Here is a 21,595-nt window from a genome sequence, read left to right as displayed (position 1 = left end):
AACTTGACCACTGTGGTGCAAAAACATTTTTTAAAAATGGGTGTGCTATATGCCAGTAAGACCTTATTTACAAAACTGGCTTTAACCAGGATTTGGTTCACAGGCTGGAGTCTGCTGAGAGATACCTCAACCAGGAAATGTCCTCTTCCTGTGCAGCAAAGCCTTACCCACCAGGGGAGAGCTCCATGATGAGCCCCATTCTCTCTAAATGCTAAGTGTGCTACTGGGACAAAGACAAAGGCATTCCACATTTGGGGGAGAGAAGCTGTCAATCTAACCTATGATCTTATTCTATTCTTGAGACAAGGGAGAGCAACACTTCAACAGGGTTAGCCATGTACTTACAATTCAAAGAACGCAGGGTGCTCAGAATGAATTGCCAAACATATCAAAATAGAGCTAAGCAGAAGCAATGAGGAAATTAGGCCACAGCACAGAAACACCTAGTATTGATTTAGCTACAAACCGTAGTTTGATTATGGCCCATAAGGTAGAAGCAAGCCTCCCCGAGCTTTTCATTTCTCATACATGCAGCGATATTAGGAGGTATCATCGCTGTAGAAGGGAGAGCCCAGCACCAAGAACAGTCAGAGAGAAGGAGAAAGAGAGAAAGAGAAAAAGTTGAACATTTAGATTCCCTATAACAAGAAAGAAAGAAAAAAAATCTTCATTTGTTAACATAGGGCAAAGAGAGTTTATTTGTCCAGTCAGTCTAAGGCAACACCCAAGGCTGCAGAGACCGTAATTGGAACAGTGATGATTTTAGATAGCTGTTAGATGACTTGAAAACCAGATGATGATGCATCCTTTTGTTTTTTTTTTTTTTTTTGTTTGTTTTTGTGATTTTTTTTTTCAAACAACTGGAACAATGACAGGCTGGCATAGGAGAGCATTAACAATAAACAACAAAAGAACAAGGTCCCCACCCACCACCCCAATACCGCGGCAGTTAAATTAAGTACAAAAAACTCATTACAAAAATAGCCTCACAGAGAAGCAGGTTCCAGTCAAGTCAGAAAAATATTGGAACTTAACATATTATAACCCATTTGTAACTCTAATCAATAGAATTAGAGAGATTTAGTCCAAATGACGCATGGAAACATTACAGTAGCACAACCCTGGCATGTTCAACCCTTTGTGGGAAACCATGTATTTCAATGATCTTTATTTTTAGCCCAAGGAACATTTGTTAGTGTTGGATTTTCATCCTCAGTGCAACAGACATAGGTTTGGAGAAGATACACAGGTTACTGACGATGACTCTCAAATGAGATCACATCCAACAGAAGCATAGGGAAGACAGAAAAGGGAGACATGTTACACAGTTTCAGTGGTATCAATAAACCTAATGGTCAGAGAAGTTAAGCACAGTGTGCAGCCATGGCACCTGATGTCGTCATTAAGGTTCCCTCTGATTGGACACCCACCCTCCCCCTTACCTCAGACCCCTCCCATTGTGCACCCGTTCCAATGTTCAACACCTGGGAAGGCTGCCCTTCGAAGGAGCCACTCTCCTCCTTGAACTATGTCTGAAATTGAGCTTCTCACTGAGCCCAAAATGCATCGGGGAATTGTGCAGAAAGACCTTCAGAAACGAGGGTGATAACAGATAAATCCCGAATAAAGGGGACCAATGTATATGGGGATCTTTCAATCACAGTTTCTATAGAAACTTTTGTAGACCTTTGGTTGGGAAAAAAAGCCCTACATCTAGGGCATAGCTTCCTTTTTTTTTTTTTTTTTTTTTTTTTTGCTTTTTAAATTTTAAACAAGAATCTCAAATAAATAGGACATAATTATCACAATATACACTATTTTGCCATCAGAACACTAACCTAGGCAAAGAGCATTGCTGTCTACTCAAACTATGATTAAGATACGACAGAGGAACTCTACGTATCACCTGGCTTTCCTCATAGGAAAGGTATAGTAACAGGTTTCCCTCATGATGGGCACTGGGAATCTATTTCATCCTTTTTTAAAGACATATGGCTAATAGATCAACATTTGTTTGTTGTTCTTTTGATAGTGTGGGCTCAGGTGGTCTGGCTTGGGGTAAAGACCAGTTGAGAGGGACAGAGAACTGTTGTATACAGAGTCTAAACAAAGTGAGCAAAGCCCCCCAATAGCTCAGAATTTCACACCTCTGCAGTAAAGTAACAACAAAAACAAAACAAAACAACAAACAAAACAGAGCAAAACAAACAAAGAAACAAGCCCAATTAGATATTGTGCCTCAACACCAGTCAGGCAACCTGCTTCCTTAAAGGACTTTGTAGTCATTTGTGCTAACAATTGGATCTGAGAGACAGTTTGGCACAGTTCAACAAACATTCCTTCGCTCTTGGTCGGACTAGACAGAATGTTCTCTCTGATTATCAAAAAGGGGGCTATCGAGATCTTGTCTTAGGCCATGCCCCAGTCCATGTAAGCAAGCAAAGGATGAAATGTGTAGAGGTTTCAGAACAAGTGAGGCAAATAACCACATGGTGCAAGAGGCTGGTAAGACACTGGTGAATAGGGAAACAAAAAGACTTTCCTGCTGCCGTTCTGGAGACAAACTCATGGAGTCATGCCAGGGAAGGAAGGGATGTTTTCATAGTTTGACCCACCATATTCCGGGACTGAGCCGTCTCCCCGCCTCAGAAACAGACGAACTCTGCGGCCACCATTCTTTATCAGTTCTATGGCCCGAGAATGTTTCATGTTTTTGGTGGTCTCACCATTGATCTCTAGAATTTCATCACCAATCTGTCAATGCAAGAGACAAAGTGAAATGGTCACACTGGCTTTTCATAAGCTATGGAAGTCTTTTTGACTTAAAATTCTTCCCCTCATTGATTCCCCACATACACATTAGGCATACCCCAGAATTTTTTCTATTGCTCAGGATGTTCCAGTGAAAATATTCACCCCTCATGGCAATTAGATTCTAATGAGGGAAAGGCATTATACAAGTTGCACATATTACAAGTAACATCACGTTAAGTGCTAACTGAAGCAAGAGAGCTGAAAGGAGACTATGAGCCACTGAGGACAGAGTAGCAAGGCCCCCGCTGGGGATCTCTGCTCCATGTAGAGATACTTGCATGCAATTTCCTTTACTCTGGATGTAGGTTAGAACTATTAGATTGTTTCAAATCAAAAGGCTATAGTAAATGTGATAGGATACAAGGTCAAAGAGTTACAATATAACTGTCTTCTATCTTTCTTGTCCTCATTTGTTCTCTCATTCGCTCTCTCTGATGTTATGGGGTGTGTACTGTGGTGAAGGTGTTCCCTAAAGGCCCTGTGTTTAATGAAAGCTTGGTTTCATTAAATGAAATGGTCGGCGACACTACTGATCAGTGGTAGAATGAAAGTCAGTCCGGTGACTGAGGGCATGTCCTTGAAAGGGAGGCAGGGACCCTGGCCTCTTCCTCTTACTTTTTCCTATTTCCTGTGAGCAAAGGAGTTTTGCTATCTACCTCACTATAACACTTCACCTTCTAAAAAGGCCCCAAACAGGAACCTCTGAAATTGTGAGGCACAATATGCTTTTCTTCATTTTAGGCTTATTTCTGTAGGCGTCTGGTTCTGAAATCTGACTAATACATCACCTTATGGAGTTCCATGATACGAAAGTGAGACAAGCTGGGTGTGGTGGCACACACCTTTGATCCCAGCACTTGGGAGGCAGAGACAGACGGGTCTCTGTGAGTTTGAGGACAGCCTCGTCCACAAAGTGAGTTCCAGGGCTATAAAGACAAACCCTGCCTCAAAAAACCAAAACAAACAGACAAAAACAAAAACACCCCCACTCCCAACAACAACAAAACAGAAGAGAAGATGAGAGATCTCTCATCACAAGCTGACAGGCACCAAAGCCTGTCAACAACCACATAAGTGAGCTCAGAGGCAAAACCTTCCACAGGAGTCTTGGGAGACCACACACCCTCCCAGGCACTGTGCAAAAACAGAATGACCAAAATGGGGCAGAACCTGACTCACACACAGCTTACATTCTAGAAGGAAGAAAAGGCAAAGTACTGGCTTTGGGATCCATGCCATGAGCTTGTCAAGTAATCTGATGGCTCCTCAACCTCCTGCAGCTCAGTTCTTCAACATCAGAGGGGATGAACACAACCTCATGCTACAAAGCTCAAGGAACCATGGGATAAATCTGTCCTAGGAGCTCTGCACATCTGGGTAGTGATGTTGTTTCATGTTATTAGAAACTGTTTCTTCCAAATATCCATCATTTTTTCACTGTTTAATTCCAGAAACTATGCTCTACTTCCTCAATTAAGAAAAGGCTTGGTTTGGGGCCAATGAGATGAATCAGTAGGCAAAGGCACTTGCCGCAAAGTCTAATGAGCTGAATTTGATCCCTGGGACCCACATTGAGGAAGGAGAGAATTGACCCCTGAAAGTCTCCACATATGTGCCTATAGATACATATATGATATACACACATGAAGCAGAATAATGCATAAAATTAGAAACCAAAAACAAAAAGCCAAAACACTTTGGTTTGAAAATGGAAAAACAAGTATAGACACAGTAATGAGTTCCTCACTATCTCTCTCTCTCTCTCTCTCTCTCTCTCTCTCTCTCTCTCTCTCTCTCTCTGTGTGTGTGTGTGTGTGTGTGTGTGTGTGTGTGTGTGTTTGCATGCAAGCACGTGCACACGTGTGTCTTTCTGTTCAGGCAGCTTACTTTTCTTCCTTTCCTGATGATCTCTTATTTTCTTCAGTATCTCCCTATGTGTTTCAAGTTATGTAACTTATTTAAATGTGATTATTTGCTACTTCTCCATCATCTAATCCACACAGACAGTAACAAACATTAAACATCTAAAGAGAACAGAGAATCCTGGGTATGTGTCTTCAAATTCTCGGGCTAGGTATGCTGAACCTGTGACACAATAGATGGCTGAGGATGGCTATAAAATGTGGTCCAACATAAAACTTACTTAGAACTTTGTGAGATTTATTGTTGACAATTTGTCTTTTTGTAACTTGATTTTGAGGTTCTGGAATGTGAACTTTGTAGATGATAATGAAGTTTCACAATTTCAAAAGGTTTGACACTCCTATAACAATGACAATGACATGGAACTGGTGGCCCCATGCTGGAGTTCAGTGTTGATTAGGAATCTCTGAGGCTAAGGGAAGGCAGTTGGTGACAGCTAGAGAATGAATGAGCTCTCAGAATCTATAGAGCTACTTGCTTTTCCTGTCTGCTATGCATTCTGCACTGTCCAGTTTCTTGTGACAGAATGTGTCTACTGTAAGAGATTAAGCATAAGAACAATGGGAAAGGCACAGAAAGTACCCACTTTAAGTATGCTTTGGAAAGAAATAGGGCAGAAGCCATACATTCAGTGTCCTGAAAGTTGTGGGAATGTCGAGATGAAGTGACCAGATGATATACGTACAACCACCCTGGACCCCTCTCTACTTACCCTCATCTTTCCACATCTTTCTGCAGGACCATCCTCTGCTAAGCGCAGAACATAGAGGTCCATATTATACTCTCGCCCTCCTCGGAGACTAAAGCCAAATCCCTTGGCTCCTCTTTCCAGTTCCACCGTGTAAAAATCTTGTTCCTATTTGAAGAAATTAAATGAAATCATTCTGGGGGAACTTAGATCCACACCCATTTCTCTTAGTGACTTTGCAAAAAAGGCACAGACTCTATCTGCAATTCCCACTTCAGTGACTCTTGTTTATTAATCATTTGAATTAATCTTCATTCATCTGAGGAGCTAGGAATTCTGAATCCGTAAACATTCACGAGCATGCCTATCCACACGCATACATTTACAACAACCAGTCAATAAGACTGCAGTTGACATTTGAGGCAGGAAAATTCTTCATTGCTTCAGACGACCACTGGCTGCTGTGTCTCCAGATGTCCTATATCTGGTAAATGCTATCAGTGCCCTAAGCCAGCTTTTATAAATGATGGCCCAGTTTCCATTCTGCTTGGAGAAGGCCAGCAGAAACATTTACCTTTGGATAACCCATGTTCCTCAAATTTGCATCACTGGCTGTCACTTGTGCATTTCCAATCTGAGGACAAGACTTGCGCTCTAGGGGTCTTCTCTGAAATTCACTAGCTAGAGAAATGTCTTATACAAAAAGACATTTTCTTGGCAGTAACAGGCCTTTGAAAACCATGAGAAGCGAGACTCTAGATGCCTTGTTTCTCTGATCACTGAGTCTTGTGACAGCCTTTCTTTATTCTCCCTCAAAAAACAGTACGTAGGAATATCTTTCAAAGGCAGTAAAAACAAAATGTCATTTTCTAGACAATCAAATTTGAGCACACATCTGGTTAAATCACCCCACAAAAAGGTTGTTTATTTTCAAATAAGGGTTCCCTTAGGATTTTTTTTATAAAGATACCTTCAGGAAGTTGGAGGGAAATGAAGAAGGTGTGCAGAGAAGGGGAAGCAGCCCTCACCTGTGCAGCCTGCGGTCCTTTGAACTCAAACTGAGAATCCTGCTTTGGTTTGGTGGTATTCCTGCCAAAATGAGAGACACAAATATAACAGCAACCCAAGGGGAAAATAAGAAAGAAAAATCAAAAATGTGTGTACATTAGACAGCAGCTACTTTATCCCTTCAATGATGCTGATGACAACAACAATCACGCAACAACAGAGAACCCAAGCCACATCTGACCTTGTTTCCTGGGTCCCTTGCTGAGATGGGGCATGAGTAGTGGTGATGGTGGCGATCTTCTCAGCATTGGTCAGCAGTGTAGCATTTGAGGACTCTGTAAGGCAGAGCATAAAGACATGAAGGTCTTAGAGAAGACATCAACCAACTGGGAGGGATGCAGAAATCCTGGCTCAAGACGGAAAAGCCTGACTTCTCTGTCTATATTTCAAATAGTCGACTGACATTTCTAAACCATCAGGTGGTCAATGAACCTTTCTGAAGACCATGCATATCCTACAACTCTCCTCCCTACCAGACATTTCCCCACAAATATAATGTAACTTACACAGATGTATCGCTGGTGTCCTGCCATTGAAAGGTGGCACGGGCTATCTACATCTTTACACCACATTGGAATTCAGGAATTTTACAGGGTGATCGATAAATGGCTTTGCTAACATCTCTTGCAATTTATCAGCTATATTTGGTTGAGTCTATTTGATTTCCTCATCTGAACAGTAGCAATCAGAAATGTTGTACCACCTTGTTAAATACATATATCTACTTTCTTTCCCATTGCTTTTAATGAAGCCCAACGGAAAAGATGGGACTCGACAAATTTCATTTAGTATTTCTTTGAAGGATTAATTTCAAGACTTGCATTAGAATAACCAGTGTTTATAAATAAGTCATATAAATTATGAGTCAACTTTAATGTAATGAACACAATTACATTCATATGCAAATTGACTTTCTTCTCCACTAATCAAATTCAAAAAGCAACTTCATTAATCTCTAGAAGTTTAGAGGCTCAGAACCTGAAAATACTTATGAGTGTAACCATGTTCTGCACACTGGCATGCATGTAAAATATAATCACTTGTTAGCAATGGCTAATCATTCTCCGTTTACTCATCATTTACTAATCTCTAGTCATTTCTCTATTTAGATCAAGTTGGGTGGCAGCTAGCCACGAGCAAGTCCTACTTTCAGTATTTATTTTTAAACTGATGCTGAACCAGTGTATATTTTCTAGTCAGGAAAATACTAACATTATTTGTGAACTTCTACTATTAACCTCTACATTTAATTGACAGAGCACGTTGGAAACTCAAAGTTCCCACAAGTCCTATAATTCATAGGAAGCAGCTTAGCATTTGCTGAATACAAATACCTATTTACCATGTACAATACTTTAGGTATTCTAACCCTAGAAACCTGGACCATATCTTTCTCCACTGCATTCTTGAAACAAGATAGCCCACTTATGCTAACTGCTGTGGTCTGTCTTCTGTTCTCATTCCTTTAGCGTGTACTCAGCTGGTATCTAACTTCCTAGTGCTTTGTTTTCATTATATGGCACACATGAGTTTTGAGATTTCAGACCCAGATTCAAAACACTGCTTTCCCCCTCATTAGCATGAGCCTTATTTGTCTTATTCGGTACAAGAAGATCTATCCCATCTTGTGGATGAAGGGATAGGAAGGGTTTAGTAGACTGTCTCACACTTATGTAGGAAGTGTCCAGTGTATACCTACTCCACCTTTGGGCCTTGCTACTAGTGAGAACATTTTATTAGTTTCTCTGGGAGCTGCTTAAAGTTATTTAAGCTCTCCCCAAAACGACAAAGCTGAATCTGTTATTTTTTTTAAATACAGTTTCTAGTCTAGCCTCCAAAGCCTATTGCTCTTATAGCCAAAGTACAAAGTCTAACTGGATCCAGAGAACTGCTTCTGTATCCTAGTCATGTTTCAGGACAGTGTTCCTCATAGTCTGTTCTTATCAAATGTTTCTGTAGCTATCAGGGAAAGAGTGTGCTCAATTAGGAAGTAATATGTGAAACAAAAGGGAATGTGCCTCAGAGCACCTCTTAGGCTGTTCTCTGTCTAGTATGGATACCATGTGCCCTGGGCCCTCTGAGTGGAGAGGTGGTACTCAAATCAGCTGTGAGGCACACTGCTCAGTGTTTGCAAGGTCAGACTGCAGAGTCACCACCATAACTTGTTCTGCATTCTACGCTCTGTGGCTGATTGCATAGGGCTTAGACAAAATGACATTAAGTGTTTGCTGCCTCAGTTTCTTCACTTGCACAAGGGAAACAATAGAAGTCACTAAGAGAATTGGTGCAATGATTATAAGTAGAAAATAGGATAGTGCTTCACTCATAAATGTTAGTCAGAATGATTAGAATATGTGGGGGCATTTATTGTTACTACTCATTACCACCATCATTGTCAATAATTAAGAGCATATTGGTGAGCTTTAATAAATGCTATTAGAAGACTGCACTAGCTCATTACATCACTTCCATACCAGGGCCACTAACCTGGAGAACCAAGGTATAAGTCTAACTGGTATTCCATAAAACAAGTTCACTGTGCCAGTCCAAGATTCAGGGACTCACAGGAACATTTATGACCATGGGCACTGGTCTCTTACCATATTTCATAGTGTTCATTATCATTCATTGCATAAAGATTCTCTAGGAAATTACAAGGGCCATGGTGAAATCATAATTGGGACAAGAAGAATGCTTCCTTGTAACTAAAGTGATTATAATTGTTGAATGAATTCCTTTAGAATGTTTGTATGCTGTTGGTCACCAGTGTTTTCAGTGCACACTGAAAACTACTATCAAGCAGATTTTGTATTTCTGTTCTTTTCATGATTTGATGGCATATGATAAATCATGCACTACACATATAAATAGAATACCATCAATAATTTCTCTTCAATTCTTTACTTGTGATGTTTTGCAATGCAAATTGTTTGGGTGTTGAAGCTTAACGTTCAACATTTAAAACACATTAACACTTAATAAGCTACTTTGAGTTTGGTAAATGTTCCTTATCCCATTGTTCATCTTACATTTTAGTTTGCAGTGTGCAAAACAAACACTGCACCTTATAGGCCCACTATGATAATCACTGTATCATTTGATTCTTATCTGACTATAAAACAAGCAGGTTCAATGAATGTCTCACTTTATAGATGTAGATCTGGTAGATCTGAGGCACTGAAAGATAAATAACACATTCAAGGGCTCCCAGTGAGCAAGTGGAGATGTTAGGAAGTGAACCCAACTCTTGCCTCACAGTTAATTTTCAAAAACTTACTTTATTTTCTCTGGGAATTACATTTATCAAGAAAATCACACCCAATTAGTACATTCCTTTCAAATAAGCAATGCTTTTATTTTACTACATGAATACCAGTGACTCTACTAGTCACCACCAATGATTCCTTAAAATATAACATATTCCTGTCTACAGGATTTTATAACCCATCTAAAGAGCACCAAAATAGTTTAAATAGGGTTGATTTCCAGTATGCTTTTATAATATCAATAAAATTATGCTTATTTTCACAAACATTTAAGTCTTCATTTGGAATTAAACCAAGATTACATCTGGCAAAACACTGTCCAACTTTTAAAAACACAGAGATACAGTCCATTCTGAACAATACATTATTGCTCTGGCTCCCTTGTATAAGAGCAAAATGCACCTTGTATAAGAGAAAAAGTACCAAGGGGCCTGAAAAGAGGAGCACACATTTCCCTGTGCTCTAACAGCAATGGTATGAGGGAGTGTCACATTGCATGTGAATGTCACAGCTCTCTGGCAATGAGCTGACTGAGCATTTTGGTGACAAAATCTAGACAGTGCCTCTACCCTTTATTAAATAGCGTTTAAATTTCCCAGAGGGATGAAGATGGCTATTACTACATTTTTCAAAGCCATCACACATCATGAAAAGCAAATCCTAGCTCTTGAGGCACTGTGGAGGGCTAGTCTAAGCCAGGGCACTTATGCTTCTGACTGGAACTCCTACGTCAGGTTTCAAGCTACTCTCCTGACTAGTAGTTACCATGCTAACATTATTCCCATGCTAATATTCTCACCTTCCCTCATGAAACATACATTGAAAAGCCAAGCAAGTCAACAAAAGATACAATCTTTTTTCATAAATACTTCAACATGCAAACACATGTATAATAAGTATCTGAAAATGGCATTGGAAAACCCAAATCCTATGAGTATGTGAAAAATTTGGGGGGCTTTTTAACCACTCTCCTCCCTCTATCAAGGAAACACAGAATCTGTCTTGCCAAGCTCTGTCTTATCTATAAGGAAATACTTTGAATAATAGTGAAATGAAATATTAGTTACATTTCTAAGCTCATACATGTTTTTATTATCCTGAACGTGATTCTGAATTAGCCAAGCTCAGTCATGTTCTACTCTACCTGAAGAAAGTCTTACTCCCACTTAAACTGTATCGTTTCTATGCGATACAGGTATGGTTTAATTCTGAAAATTTGAGCTCAGATTCAGGATGTTCAGCTATCTTCTAGGCCTTTCTGGGCTGTCATGATATATTTACTATCCCTTGCTCATCACCTTGGAAGAGTCCCTTCCTCTACCCTGGCACCCTTCTTGATCACTACCATAGCAGAGAGGTAAGGGGTCTTGTTAGGTACAATATCTATGAGAGTAAAGGTGATGTCCTGGATCAGCAGTTCTCAACCTGTGGGTCACGACCCTTTAGAGGTTGAATGACCCTTTCACAGGGGTCGCCTAAGACCATCAGAGAACACAGATGTTTACACTATGGTTCATAACAGAAGCAACAGTAAAGTCATGAAGTAGCAATGAAAAAGTTTTATGGTTGGGGGTTGCTACAACATGAGGAAGTGTATTAAAGGGCCGCAGCATTAGGAAGGTTGAGAACCACTGTCCTAGAGGTTTATTGGACAGCGGAGAAAGGGGGAAGTAGAGTAAGGGAGGTTAGAGAAAGAATGAAGCATCTAACAACAGGAACAGAGAACTAGGCAACAGGAGCTGAATAATGCAGCTAGGGTGGTGGCTCATGCCTGTAATCCCAACATTTAGGAGGCTGAGGCAGAAGAATCTCAAGCTAGAGCCAGCTTGGGCTACACAGTGAGACCTTGTCTCCAGACAAAAAGAAAAGAAATAACAAACTAACCAAGCCAAAGACCTGCATTCAGGTGCTTTTATGCATTGCCTAGATACAAAGTGAGCTTACTGTGCAAGCCTAGGGTCTCTGAGAACAGTACTGAAGGGCACGGAATCACTGTGGTTAAGGGCTTCACCCTCTTTGTAGATACCGTAAAACAACTGGTCTTCAGGTTACTTGGTACAGTGAACGTTCAAGCGAAACATACGAAGGAGACCAGGGTTCCCTAACCCAAAGATCTGCCTGCTTGCCTCCACAAACTTGTCCTACGAACTACACAGAGGAAACGGATCCAGCAGGGCTTCTCCCCACCACTCTCTCCTTTACAGGGTTGCAAAATTCTCTGGGATCTAATTCCCTTCTCTCAGGCTCTAGTTTCAGACCCTTTAATGCTTGAAAAGCACATATTCCTCCCTTGCCATGTGTGGCTGCCTTCACCTGGCTCCCGACAATCACTCAAGTCACTGGCAGAGAGAGTTTTATTATCATAGCAATGATTTCCTGAAACATCATGGATAAAATCCACATCCTTCAACAACCTATTCTGCCTTACAAACAAACAAACAAACACTATCTTCTAATCAAAGTAGGATATAGACAGTCTTCCTGAACTTAACATTTAAGTATTAGTTTTTAAAAGGCCTTTTAACTGTCAGTAATTAGTAGACATTCTGCTACATATTACATATTTTTGGTGTTCAGGTTTTCAGAGACTTTATTGTGTATTATTAAACTGGTTGGTATACACACTGTAGTATGAGTTGCCTTTCCTGATTTGACACTTTAAGCATTTCCTTTGAGACATTCTCATTCTCACATCTTGATTGCCTGGGACAGAGTAAGTAAGGTAATTCCTATGCCCAGTTCTTTGAGTTTTAAAATCGGAGAGATTTTAAAATCTTTCCATAACATGTAACCTATTTATATACTACTCTTTGACTCTCTGAACCAGTTGTCATTTCTTTGTCTGGTTTCCCTTATCTGTTCCATTTGGAATCTAAGCTCTGACATTTTGTGATCACCTTTGTATATTGCAGTAGCTTCCCAGAGAGCCAAATTGATGGAATGGCCACTGAGCCAGATGGCAAATTATAAACCAGGTATTTAAAGAAGGTGATGCACATAATCACTTAAGGAGATACATGTTCTTCTCCATAATCAGCATAGAGTATATTTTAGGGGAAAGTTCTCTGTTCTGAGAATACACATTCCCCCCCCCCAAGACAGGGTTTCTCTGTGTAGTGTAGCCTTGGCAGTCCTGGGACTCAGAGATCCTCTTGCCTCTGTGTTCTGAGTGCTGGGATTAAAGGCGTGCGCCACCACTGCCTGGCAAGAGTATACAATTTTTAAATATGTGTTTGGTTTGAAATTTACTTTTACTGAAAAGCTCTGCCACTCAACTTCTGAATCCTAAGTATCACTTTCTATCAAGTAGCATATAAAATATGCATTTGAAATAACATGCCTGACTGTCTCTTGATCTATGGCATAAGTGCTTTTCATCTTGGGAAAACACTCATGTTTTAGGATGTGATTTACTTTATTGCATGTATGGAAATAATGGGGGGCACTAATTAAATGTTTTGGGATAAGTATTAGTTTCTTCCAAACATAAAGCTGGCTTAGAATGAGATCAATTTTGAGGCTTTAAGTGTGCAAGCAACCCATCCTCACCAACATCAACACATCACCTTCAGTTTTGCAAATACGAACACTGGTAATTTATACTAAGTGACTTCTCACTGTGGGGGCTGCTCGGTGCACTGTGGGATCTTACTCCCATTGATGTAAAAGAACCAAAAGTGATAATTTAACCAGTTAAGTAAACAAGGATACTTCAAGTTTAATGTACATAATCAGTCAAAAATATAGACATCCAATCTTTCTTTATCCATATTGAAAAATAATAGACAAACCAATTAGGCTATGTACTAGGAACTGTACATAGTATTATTATGGTCACTTATTTTGAGAAATAAAATAAGTGTTGACTCTGCCTTGTCACTAGGTGGGTTTTGTGATATCACATTTCCATGATTGTTTAAAAAACAAAACCCATAAAAAAAAGCCAAATTTCCAATTAGACTATCAGATCATCATTACTACCCATAGTAAAGTTTTTCTATAGCTCTGCAAACAAGAAGAGCAAAGGGAAAAATAAACGGAGAAAGCTCAAGATTTTCTGGAATTTTTAAAAATCTGCATCAAGATGGGATCACAAGGCTATAGGATTAATTAGGTCAGAGAGTGAGAAATGGTTTAGTAACAATGGTTCTGGTTCATTTGACAGGCATGTTCAGTTAGGGATGGATAAAGCTGTTTTTTTTTTTTTTATCAAAATCAAACAATTACATGAACACTAATGGGGGGGTTGAAGGGGAGAGAGAGAAGGGAATGAGAGTAACAGTATACTTTACCATCCCCGGGGATGATCCGGAGGGTCACTGTGTTGCCCGCTTCTTTGATTAGGTTGACAATGTCAGAATGGGATTTGTTGGTGATGGAACATCCATTTACTGCCAAGATCCGGTCTCCTACTTTCAGCTTGCCACATCGGTCAGCAGGGCTCCCCTCAATAATCCGACCTATTTTGTGAGGCATAGCCACACATGCATTGCCTGCTTTGGTATTGCATTTTAATTTTTGTTTTAAGTTATGTGGGGATACAGTGAAGGGAGGAGAAAAGGGTTGAAAAGGGAAAGAGAAGGTTAAGTGTTAATTAATTAAAGCATTAAGCAAATGTTATTAGAGGAGAGCGCTGTGCTGATGGTCAAAACATTGGCAATACTCAGGGTGTTTAAAAAGCCACAGTCCTGAGACTAGAGTTCAAGGCCTTTTCTAATTTAAAATGATGACAAAACCCCAGCTTCTCTCCTTAAAACAATTAGAATTTAGGATATTTGATAACTTGAGTCTGGAGACCCCCAAATAACTTGGTGGCTGTTGGTTTATTTGGGGTTTTAAACCTAAACCCCAGAGCTGGGGGTGGATGCTCTTATCCATTCTGTGTTCCTGTCACCTCATTTTTGCCAATGTTTTGTTCTTTCTCCATTTATAAAAATAATCATTGGACTTCTGGTAAGACTTAAGAGTCTGCTAGCATCAAAAGTTCAATCTGAAAACACAAAGCAGACCGACACCTTTGCTCTCTCTGTGCGGAGATGAAAGCTTTGGAAAAGGACATAATCATAGGAGGTGAGCCAGGAGAGCACCAGCACCAACACACACTGATCCATGTGGGACCTTTGTTCAATCAGCCCAAGTAGGGAGCACTCAGGGAGGCAGACCCTGGTGGGTTCATTAGCTCTCATCCTCATCCTGCCTCACAAACAAATTCCCTTAAAGGGACATAGTGAAAATCTAACACCGATTCATGCTCAGGATAGCAAAGCTAGCCTCAAGGCATTCCCCAGTCCTCTCCCTTTAATCATCTCCTTTCTACTCATCGGCTTACACACAGGCACACACGGTATGAAACAGGGGAAGGGGATCTTCAGCTTTGTCTCTTGTGCGCTCAAGGCACTCTGTTGGGGGAGCTGTCTTTGAGGAATGCTCTGGGACAATCAGGTATTTATATAGCAAGTTCCAATGTTTTTATACAGACATTTATAATTGGCTTTCTCAGAACTATCAAAACAGCTTCCTGGTTGAGCCACCTTTTAGAAATAGAAAATTAATAGGAGGGGGGGGGATTCTAAAGTCAACTGTGCAGGCTCTGTCACTGTGATTTCTACTGAAGGAAAACTATCTGAAAAACACTCTTTGATTCCTTCGAATCTGAGTGGAGTAGTCGACTGAGTCTGTGTCACTAAGTGGAACTCCAAATTCAATTCAAAGAACTTTACAAAACAAGGGAGCTGTCTATGAATCTCTAGGAACCAGGCACCATGTATCACATTCAAGATCCTGAGTAAGTGTAGCTCAGCTCCAAGGACAACTTGCAGGACAAAGGTCTCAAACAGCAGGCATGAAGAAAGGCTCTGCATAGCTCAGCAGTCTCGTGCAAGGTGTTAGGGAAAGTTGAACTTGTTGATTGTGAGAACCAAGGGGAAATAATCAAAGATCAAACTGTGAGTGAAAGCATTCAGTACTCATTATCCAGCACAGAGCCTGTCCCTGCCATACCTGCTTCCTTTCTGGAGACTGAAAATGAGAACTATGATAAAGTTGAGAGCATCAAGGGGTACAATGTAGACTGGGGGAGGGCAATAACTTGGGATTTCTTTCCTGTTTCTTTGTTACTTTTAAAGTTGGCAGAAAAGTCTTTGAAAGTCATTTAAAAGCAAAGCAAAATAAAAACAAAATAAAAATTGGTGCTTCGATGTCAGGGTATGCCTCATGACACGCTGTGATGACTTGATCTTTAGAGCTCAGAAGAGTACGGTTAGTAATAGGTGGCTGCCATTGCAGTCACACATGTGCACAACAGGCTGACTGTTCTATTTAGCAAGAAGCAACTCATCAAGGCTAACTGGAGACAGCGTGGGTACTACAGGATCAAAATGTTAAGGACATGTAGCCCCTTGTTAACATAAGCCAATGAGTGACCTAGACCACTGGCCATGAGGTCCAATGGGGTTAAGTCATTTGAGATAAAATTTGAAGCTTGTATAATAACCCTTTCTATCTCTTATCACCTTCCAATGTGCTTGAGAGATGACAAGGAACTGAATCAGGAAGTAGGGTGCATATCCATTTTAACAGGAAAGAGACTCATGGACTCGGCTGTGTTCTTAGAATAGTCTGGGTTCCTATTCACCTTTATGTATGCACTCAGGAGAAAATTAATACTTGCAGAAGGTTATGAAACATTATCCATACTTGACTGAAATCCAAGACCTGGATAAGACCCCAAATCAAATGACTCTTATCTCAGAGTCTAGCCAGTTTCTGAAGCAACAATAAAATAGCATTTAAAACTTCAACAGTATTCAGGTAGGGATAAGGGACCTGCATGAGCTGTGGGAGTATCACAGGTCATTTTTGACTTTTTGCATCTCTACTTTTCCTAGGTATTCTTATGAACAACTGCTGCTTTTAAAATCCTTATGACTTTCTGAGGCCATTGCTACTAATGATATCATCTACTCAGTAACTTTCTGAAGTCTTTCTCTGGCAAAAAAAAAAAAAAAAAAGTATAATCTATTACAATACCAAGGGGCTGCTATTCAAATTTGACATAAATCTTATGTGTACAGAAATCGTATGCGTACATTTAGAAAGCTAAAGCCAAAAAGGGGCTTCAGGGGAGGCCCAACAAATATCTAAAGTGAAAAAACATTAAGGAATTTCTGTTGGGAGCTAAGCCCAGCTCCTCTTCGAGAGTAGCAAATATCCTTAACTACTGAAGCCTCCTGGTAGAAGAAAGCCCAGCCTGTACCTTCTAGCACTCACCAAAGGTCGTGCCCGCTTCAGGCCTGCTCACGGAGGACACGATGACGAATCCAAAGCCCTCGTTCTCCCCACGTCGAATTTCCACATCATAGGGCTGCAGCACAGCGCTCACCACGCCGCTGCCGCCACCACCGCCACTGCCGATGCCGCTGGTGCTGCCGCTGCCAGAGCTCACAGTGTTCAGCGAGTTCTGGCTGCCCTGCGGTGTGCGCTTCTCTTCTGTCAGAGAAGCAGGCTGGTTGCTACTGTGGTGCGATGAAGCTGGAGAGGGCACCTCATTCTCTGCTTTGGGGACTGCAAGAGAGATGTGTGTCTAAACCATTTGAAATTCCTGGAAAATAGGCCCAGCCACCACTTCCACCTTCCCCACCTGTAAAGAAACCAAGATGCTAATGAGGGCATCGTGTCTCAGACAACTGCAACACAGGCGTGGAAAGCAGCCTTGCTGTGGAAACATTAATATAATAGTCTGTCTCCAGGAAGGCTGATGGCACATTGACCCCCAAGGAAGAACCCTAAATAGCATGTAGGAGACAGTACGATGAAACAACCCACAATGCCATCCATCTACAGCAACATCCAGTTATGACCTTTCTCCTATGTAGGAAGGAACTGTGAGCAGACTTTGGTGTGAGCTATACCAGTGAAGGCTGCCATCCTAGCTTCATAGGCTTACTTATTCATCATCTTTCCCCCTCCCCCCAGATACATTTTTGTTCAAGGTTGACTTTCTCATTAGGTAGGAGACTGCTAGGGGTAGTCATAGATGGACTCATGAGAACCTCGTGGGAGGTACTCGTAATTGCTCTCCCCAGCTCCCAGCTGTAAATATCTGTTACAATCACAGAGATAGAGGCATTAGCTTCCTCCCAACTTTAGGCATTCTTCCTTCCAGTCTTACTGCCTTGTCAGCTAGTAGGGCACAGCATTCTTAGATAGTCCACACCTTAGGTGGAACCAGGTGCATCAAAACCATTATGTACTATGGTGGGTTGTGGCTATGATTATATTTATTCCACAAAGTTTTTACTTTCATAGTTATTTTTAATTGTGGGAAACATAAATTGAATGACTTCACGGTTCTTACATGTAACTCAGGGGCATAGGTGTATTCACACTGTTATGTAAGTGTCACCAACATCCATTGCTAGAATTATCAACTTCCACAAGTGAAACTTTCACCATTAAATGGCAACTCTGTTTGCCCCTCTTACCAGCGCTTGTCAGTGCCCATTCCTCTTGCTGTCTGCCTATCTAATATAATGTTTGCACAGGACTAACTTGCTGAATACCCCAAACACTTAAGTCCTTCAAATAGAACCGAAACAGCCAAGTAAAATTACATCACCTTACTACTTTAAGACAGGGAAATCAAATAGTTTTCAAATCATCTCAAAACCAAAAGCAAACCAGCTGACTACCACTGGCTGCATGGAATGCCATGCTAAGAATTTTATTTGGGGGGGGGGAGACAGGGATGAGTGCTAAGGATATAATCTGTTGTGGATTAGGACTGTTTTCAATTGACTACCATTAGATTTTTATACTGGAATTTAATAACGTCATCCTTCAATTCTATATCACTTAAAATAAGCTACATTAGTTTTTTATTTTTTATTTTTTTTAAGTGCCCAGTTAATTTTATCTGGTAGCTATTTGCTACACTAGTATCAAGGCTAGAGAGAACTCATAGGCTTTCACATCATACTTCTTCAGTAATTCAGTGACACAACAGGTCATCTTCCTCCTCTGGATTCTGTTGTATAGGCTTTGAGTAGAGGCTGTATGCAAAGGTGAATAAAGACACGTGCTTTCAGAAAAGAGCACACACGTAACCACTCTGAGCCACAGGCACAGCAGGAAGAGGGTGCTAGAACCCGAAAGCCTTTGGAGCAAGGCTCTTCTTGAGTGGAGCCTGAAAGGGTATTTTGAGAACTTCAGAGGAACCAGAGCCAACACAGAACTGGCTTGCTCTCCAGCTTTGTCAGTGAAGCCACAGCAAGGTGCTGTGTCAGGAAGAGCAAGCTCATTCTGCCTTCCAAACTCAAGTTCTGCTCTTTGACTGTGGAGCTGACCTTTTCTCAAGCTCCTGCTGGACCCTTCGATTGAGGATTATCATCAGTGAAGAGGAAGGCTACATTCTGGTTGGTGAGGGGGCAGGAGGCAGGAGATGTATATTCAACTGGCATTCTTCTGGAAGTTTTTTTAGAGCATATGCAAATAGCATATTAAAGTATCTCTGAATGACAGCACTTTTGCAGAGCTGGAGAGAAGCAAACCATCTGGAAATTCTAAGCTTGATCACATTTGCAAACATTTGCTAAAATAGAAGCTCGAGGAGGCAGACATGAGAGGGACAGAGCATAGTCTGAAGGAATGAATGAAAAACATACCAGCAAACACCACTTTACGCCTCACTGTGAGATTGACATGGCCTTGCTTAGCAGCTTGTTGCATAAGCTGGACCACAAGCTGGTGTGATTTTCCAATTACTGGTGTCCCATCCACACAGATTAATTCATCTCCAGACCTCAGGCGGCCGTCTGTGTCAGCAGCACCCAGTGGTACGATGTGACCGATATAAATCTGTCGAGTAATTAGATGATGGATGAAACATTGTCCTGTTGGTTTTACTATCAAGACTGATGGCCCGTACATCTCTAGAAATAATTCAGTTCATTCATTCATATCCACATGCATGCCACAAACAGTTATTGAGCACCCACTGTGTATAAGGCATTGGGCCAGGCACTGTAGCAGTTTTTAAGAAGTGGACAGGATAACTATTTCTTGTACAGATCTTTGACATGGATATTATCTGTGGTCTGTCAATCATGTAATTTTTCTTTTTCCACTCTGGAGAAATGGGCATTTTAATTCACTCACATATAAGACCTTTCCTCCTTTGCTGTCTAATTGGGAACCCCACTTTCATTAAGTCCTGCTAAGTATATCAATACTTATTTTCTTGAAGGGCCTAGTATTGTCTGCTTACCCATAGGGCATCTCACTAAACATAAAATGAGAGGTGAATGAAGCAAACTCTGGCCTGACAGTCCCATTTCCACTGTCTCTCAGCACTACAAGATGGAGGAATATTTATATTCAATGTCTTGATGTTTTGCCATTCACCAAATGTGAGTTTGAATATTGGTGTGTGCTCTGTCTTCTCAGGAGACAATACTGTTACCATTTTCTTTACATGGCATTTAGGATTTGTTTAGAAGGGACGTGAACAAAAATGACTAAAAAGATGAAGGAGTTTGGGCCTTGTCAGTCCTTGCATTTACACTAGCTCTATGACTTTGGACCAGTTAATTAACCTTTTTTGGAGCTTTTATTTTGGGATACATTCTGGATAAAGCAGAGAATATGTTAAAAGTTTTTCGTATAGCATATCACATACAGTAACTGCTCAGTTAGTAGTAGGTTTTTCCAGAGGCATCAACAGTAGTTCTCTTTTGTTTTCCTTTCAAAGGACCCTGTGGTGTTAAATTAAACTTGCTGTAAGAAACTGAGGCCCAGGAAGGGGATTCAGTGTTTCCTGATCACTGTGCAGGGTTCTTATTCTATTATTTAAAGACAGGGTGCTGTTTTCTTGAACCACTGCCTCTGTGCTCCAGCTACTTACTATACAGACCCCTATACTTTCTACTCAACCACACATATACACACCCACACCCACACCCACACCCAAACACACACACCTCTTTACTACAGAATTGATCACAGGTGTGAAGCTGCTGTTTTGTTAGACAAAGCTCACTTTGCCTTCTGTTTTCCTTCTTTTTAGTGTATGTGTAGGGGCAGCTGTTGCCCGCCCCCCACACCACACACATAAGCTTTAGAAAACATTACTTCCCTTCTTAAGAAAGACAAACAAACAAACAAATGCAGCTCCACAAATGACAGTAGGAGATCCATACTACTCAAGATGAAAGGGCCAGGGCCACAACTAGCAGGACTCCATCTTGGTGATCTGCCAATTGTCACCACTTTGCTTTGAAGTCTTAGCAAACAGCACCAGGGAGAGAAGCAGATAAAAGACTCACAGGTTCCCCTGGCTCATTTCCACCCAGAATCCTAAATCCAAATCCAGTCTCTTTTCTCCACAGGAAGATGTCCTGTTCCTGGAAGTCTGGAACTGCAAAGAAGGAAGAAGGGAGAGAGATCATTTCACTAGTAAAGGGGATCAAAAGTCTAAAATGGGCACAATTACAGAACCACAATGGATGTTGTATGCGCAGACAAAAGCTTTCCAGCACAGGCAACTAAAGAAAAGTTCAAGGGTAGGTGAAAAAGCAGACGACACTGGGCACAAGAAAGTAGTAGGAAAGGTGAGCTCTGCAATTCTCCAAAGGACTACGACCTCCTGGTAATTCCTAATTTAGCCCACACCATTATGGGCAGCTAAGCCAAGAGTCAGCAAGGGCCTCTTTCTCTTCAGCATTGCAGCAACAGGAGTCAAACTGTGTGCTATGTGCTGTACTACAAAGCAAGGATCACGTGAAGTGAGGGTCTCCTCAGAGAAGTTGGCTCTATGGATTTGAAAGTCCCTTTAAGTGAC

At 41.0% G+C, this 21,595-nt stretch overlaps 1 protein-coding gene across 18 annotated transcripts in view; it reads right to left on the bottom strand.

Annotated features, from left to right (window-relative positions):
• The window catches only part of Magi1 (membrane associated guanylate kinase, WW and PDZ domain containing 1), a 604,931-nt gene that overhangs the window by 4,737 nt on the left and 578,599 nt on the right, over positions 1–21,595 (bottom strand). For 6 of the 18 annotated variants that reach the window (XM_027428904.2, XM_027428908.2, XM_027428909.2 and 3 more), the window contains 8 exons: positions 21,081–21,172; positions 19,422–19,614; positions 17,029–17,322; positions 14,052–14,255; positions 6,675–6,768; positions 6,454–6,514; positions 5,450–5,593; positions 2,616–2,754 (listed from right to left, as the gene is read on the bottom strand). In XM_027428904.2, coding sequence (XP_027284705.1) covers positions 2,616–2,754; positions 5,450–5,593; positions 6,454–6,514; positions 6,675–6,768; positions 14,052–14,255; positions 17,029–17,322; positions 19,422–19,614; positions 21,081–21,172 — 1,221 coding nt within the window. Of the gene's footprint in view, positions 1–466; positions 556–2,615; positions 2,755–5,449; positions 5,594–6,453; positions 6,515–6,674; positions 6,769–14,051; positions 14,256–17,028; positions 17,323–19,421; positions 19,615–21,080; positions 21,173–21,595 lie in introns of all 18 variants that reach the window. The other 12 variants (XM_027428907.2, XM_027428913.2, XM_035448495.1 and 9 more) reach the window with 6 other exon arrangements.

Source organism: Cricetulus griseus, chromosome 8 (genome assembly GCF_003668045.3).
Source record: "Cricetulus griseus strain 17A/GY chromosome 8, alternate assembly CriGri-PICRH-1.0, whole genome shotgun sequence".
Taxonomy (NCBI): Eukaryota; Metazoa; Chordata; class Mammalia; order Rodentia; family Cricetidae; genus Cricetulus; species Cricetulus griseus.
The sequence above is the reverse complement of the archived record's forward strand: the minus strand, read 5'-3'. Positions and strand labels throughout refer to the sequence as shown.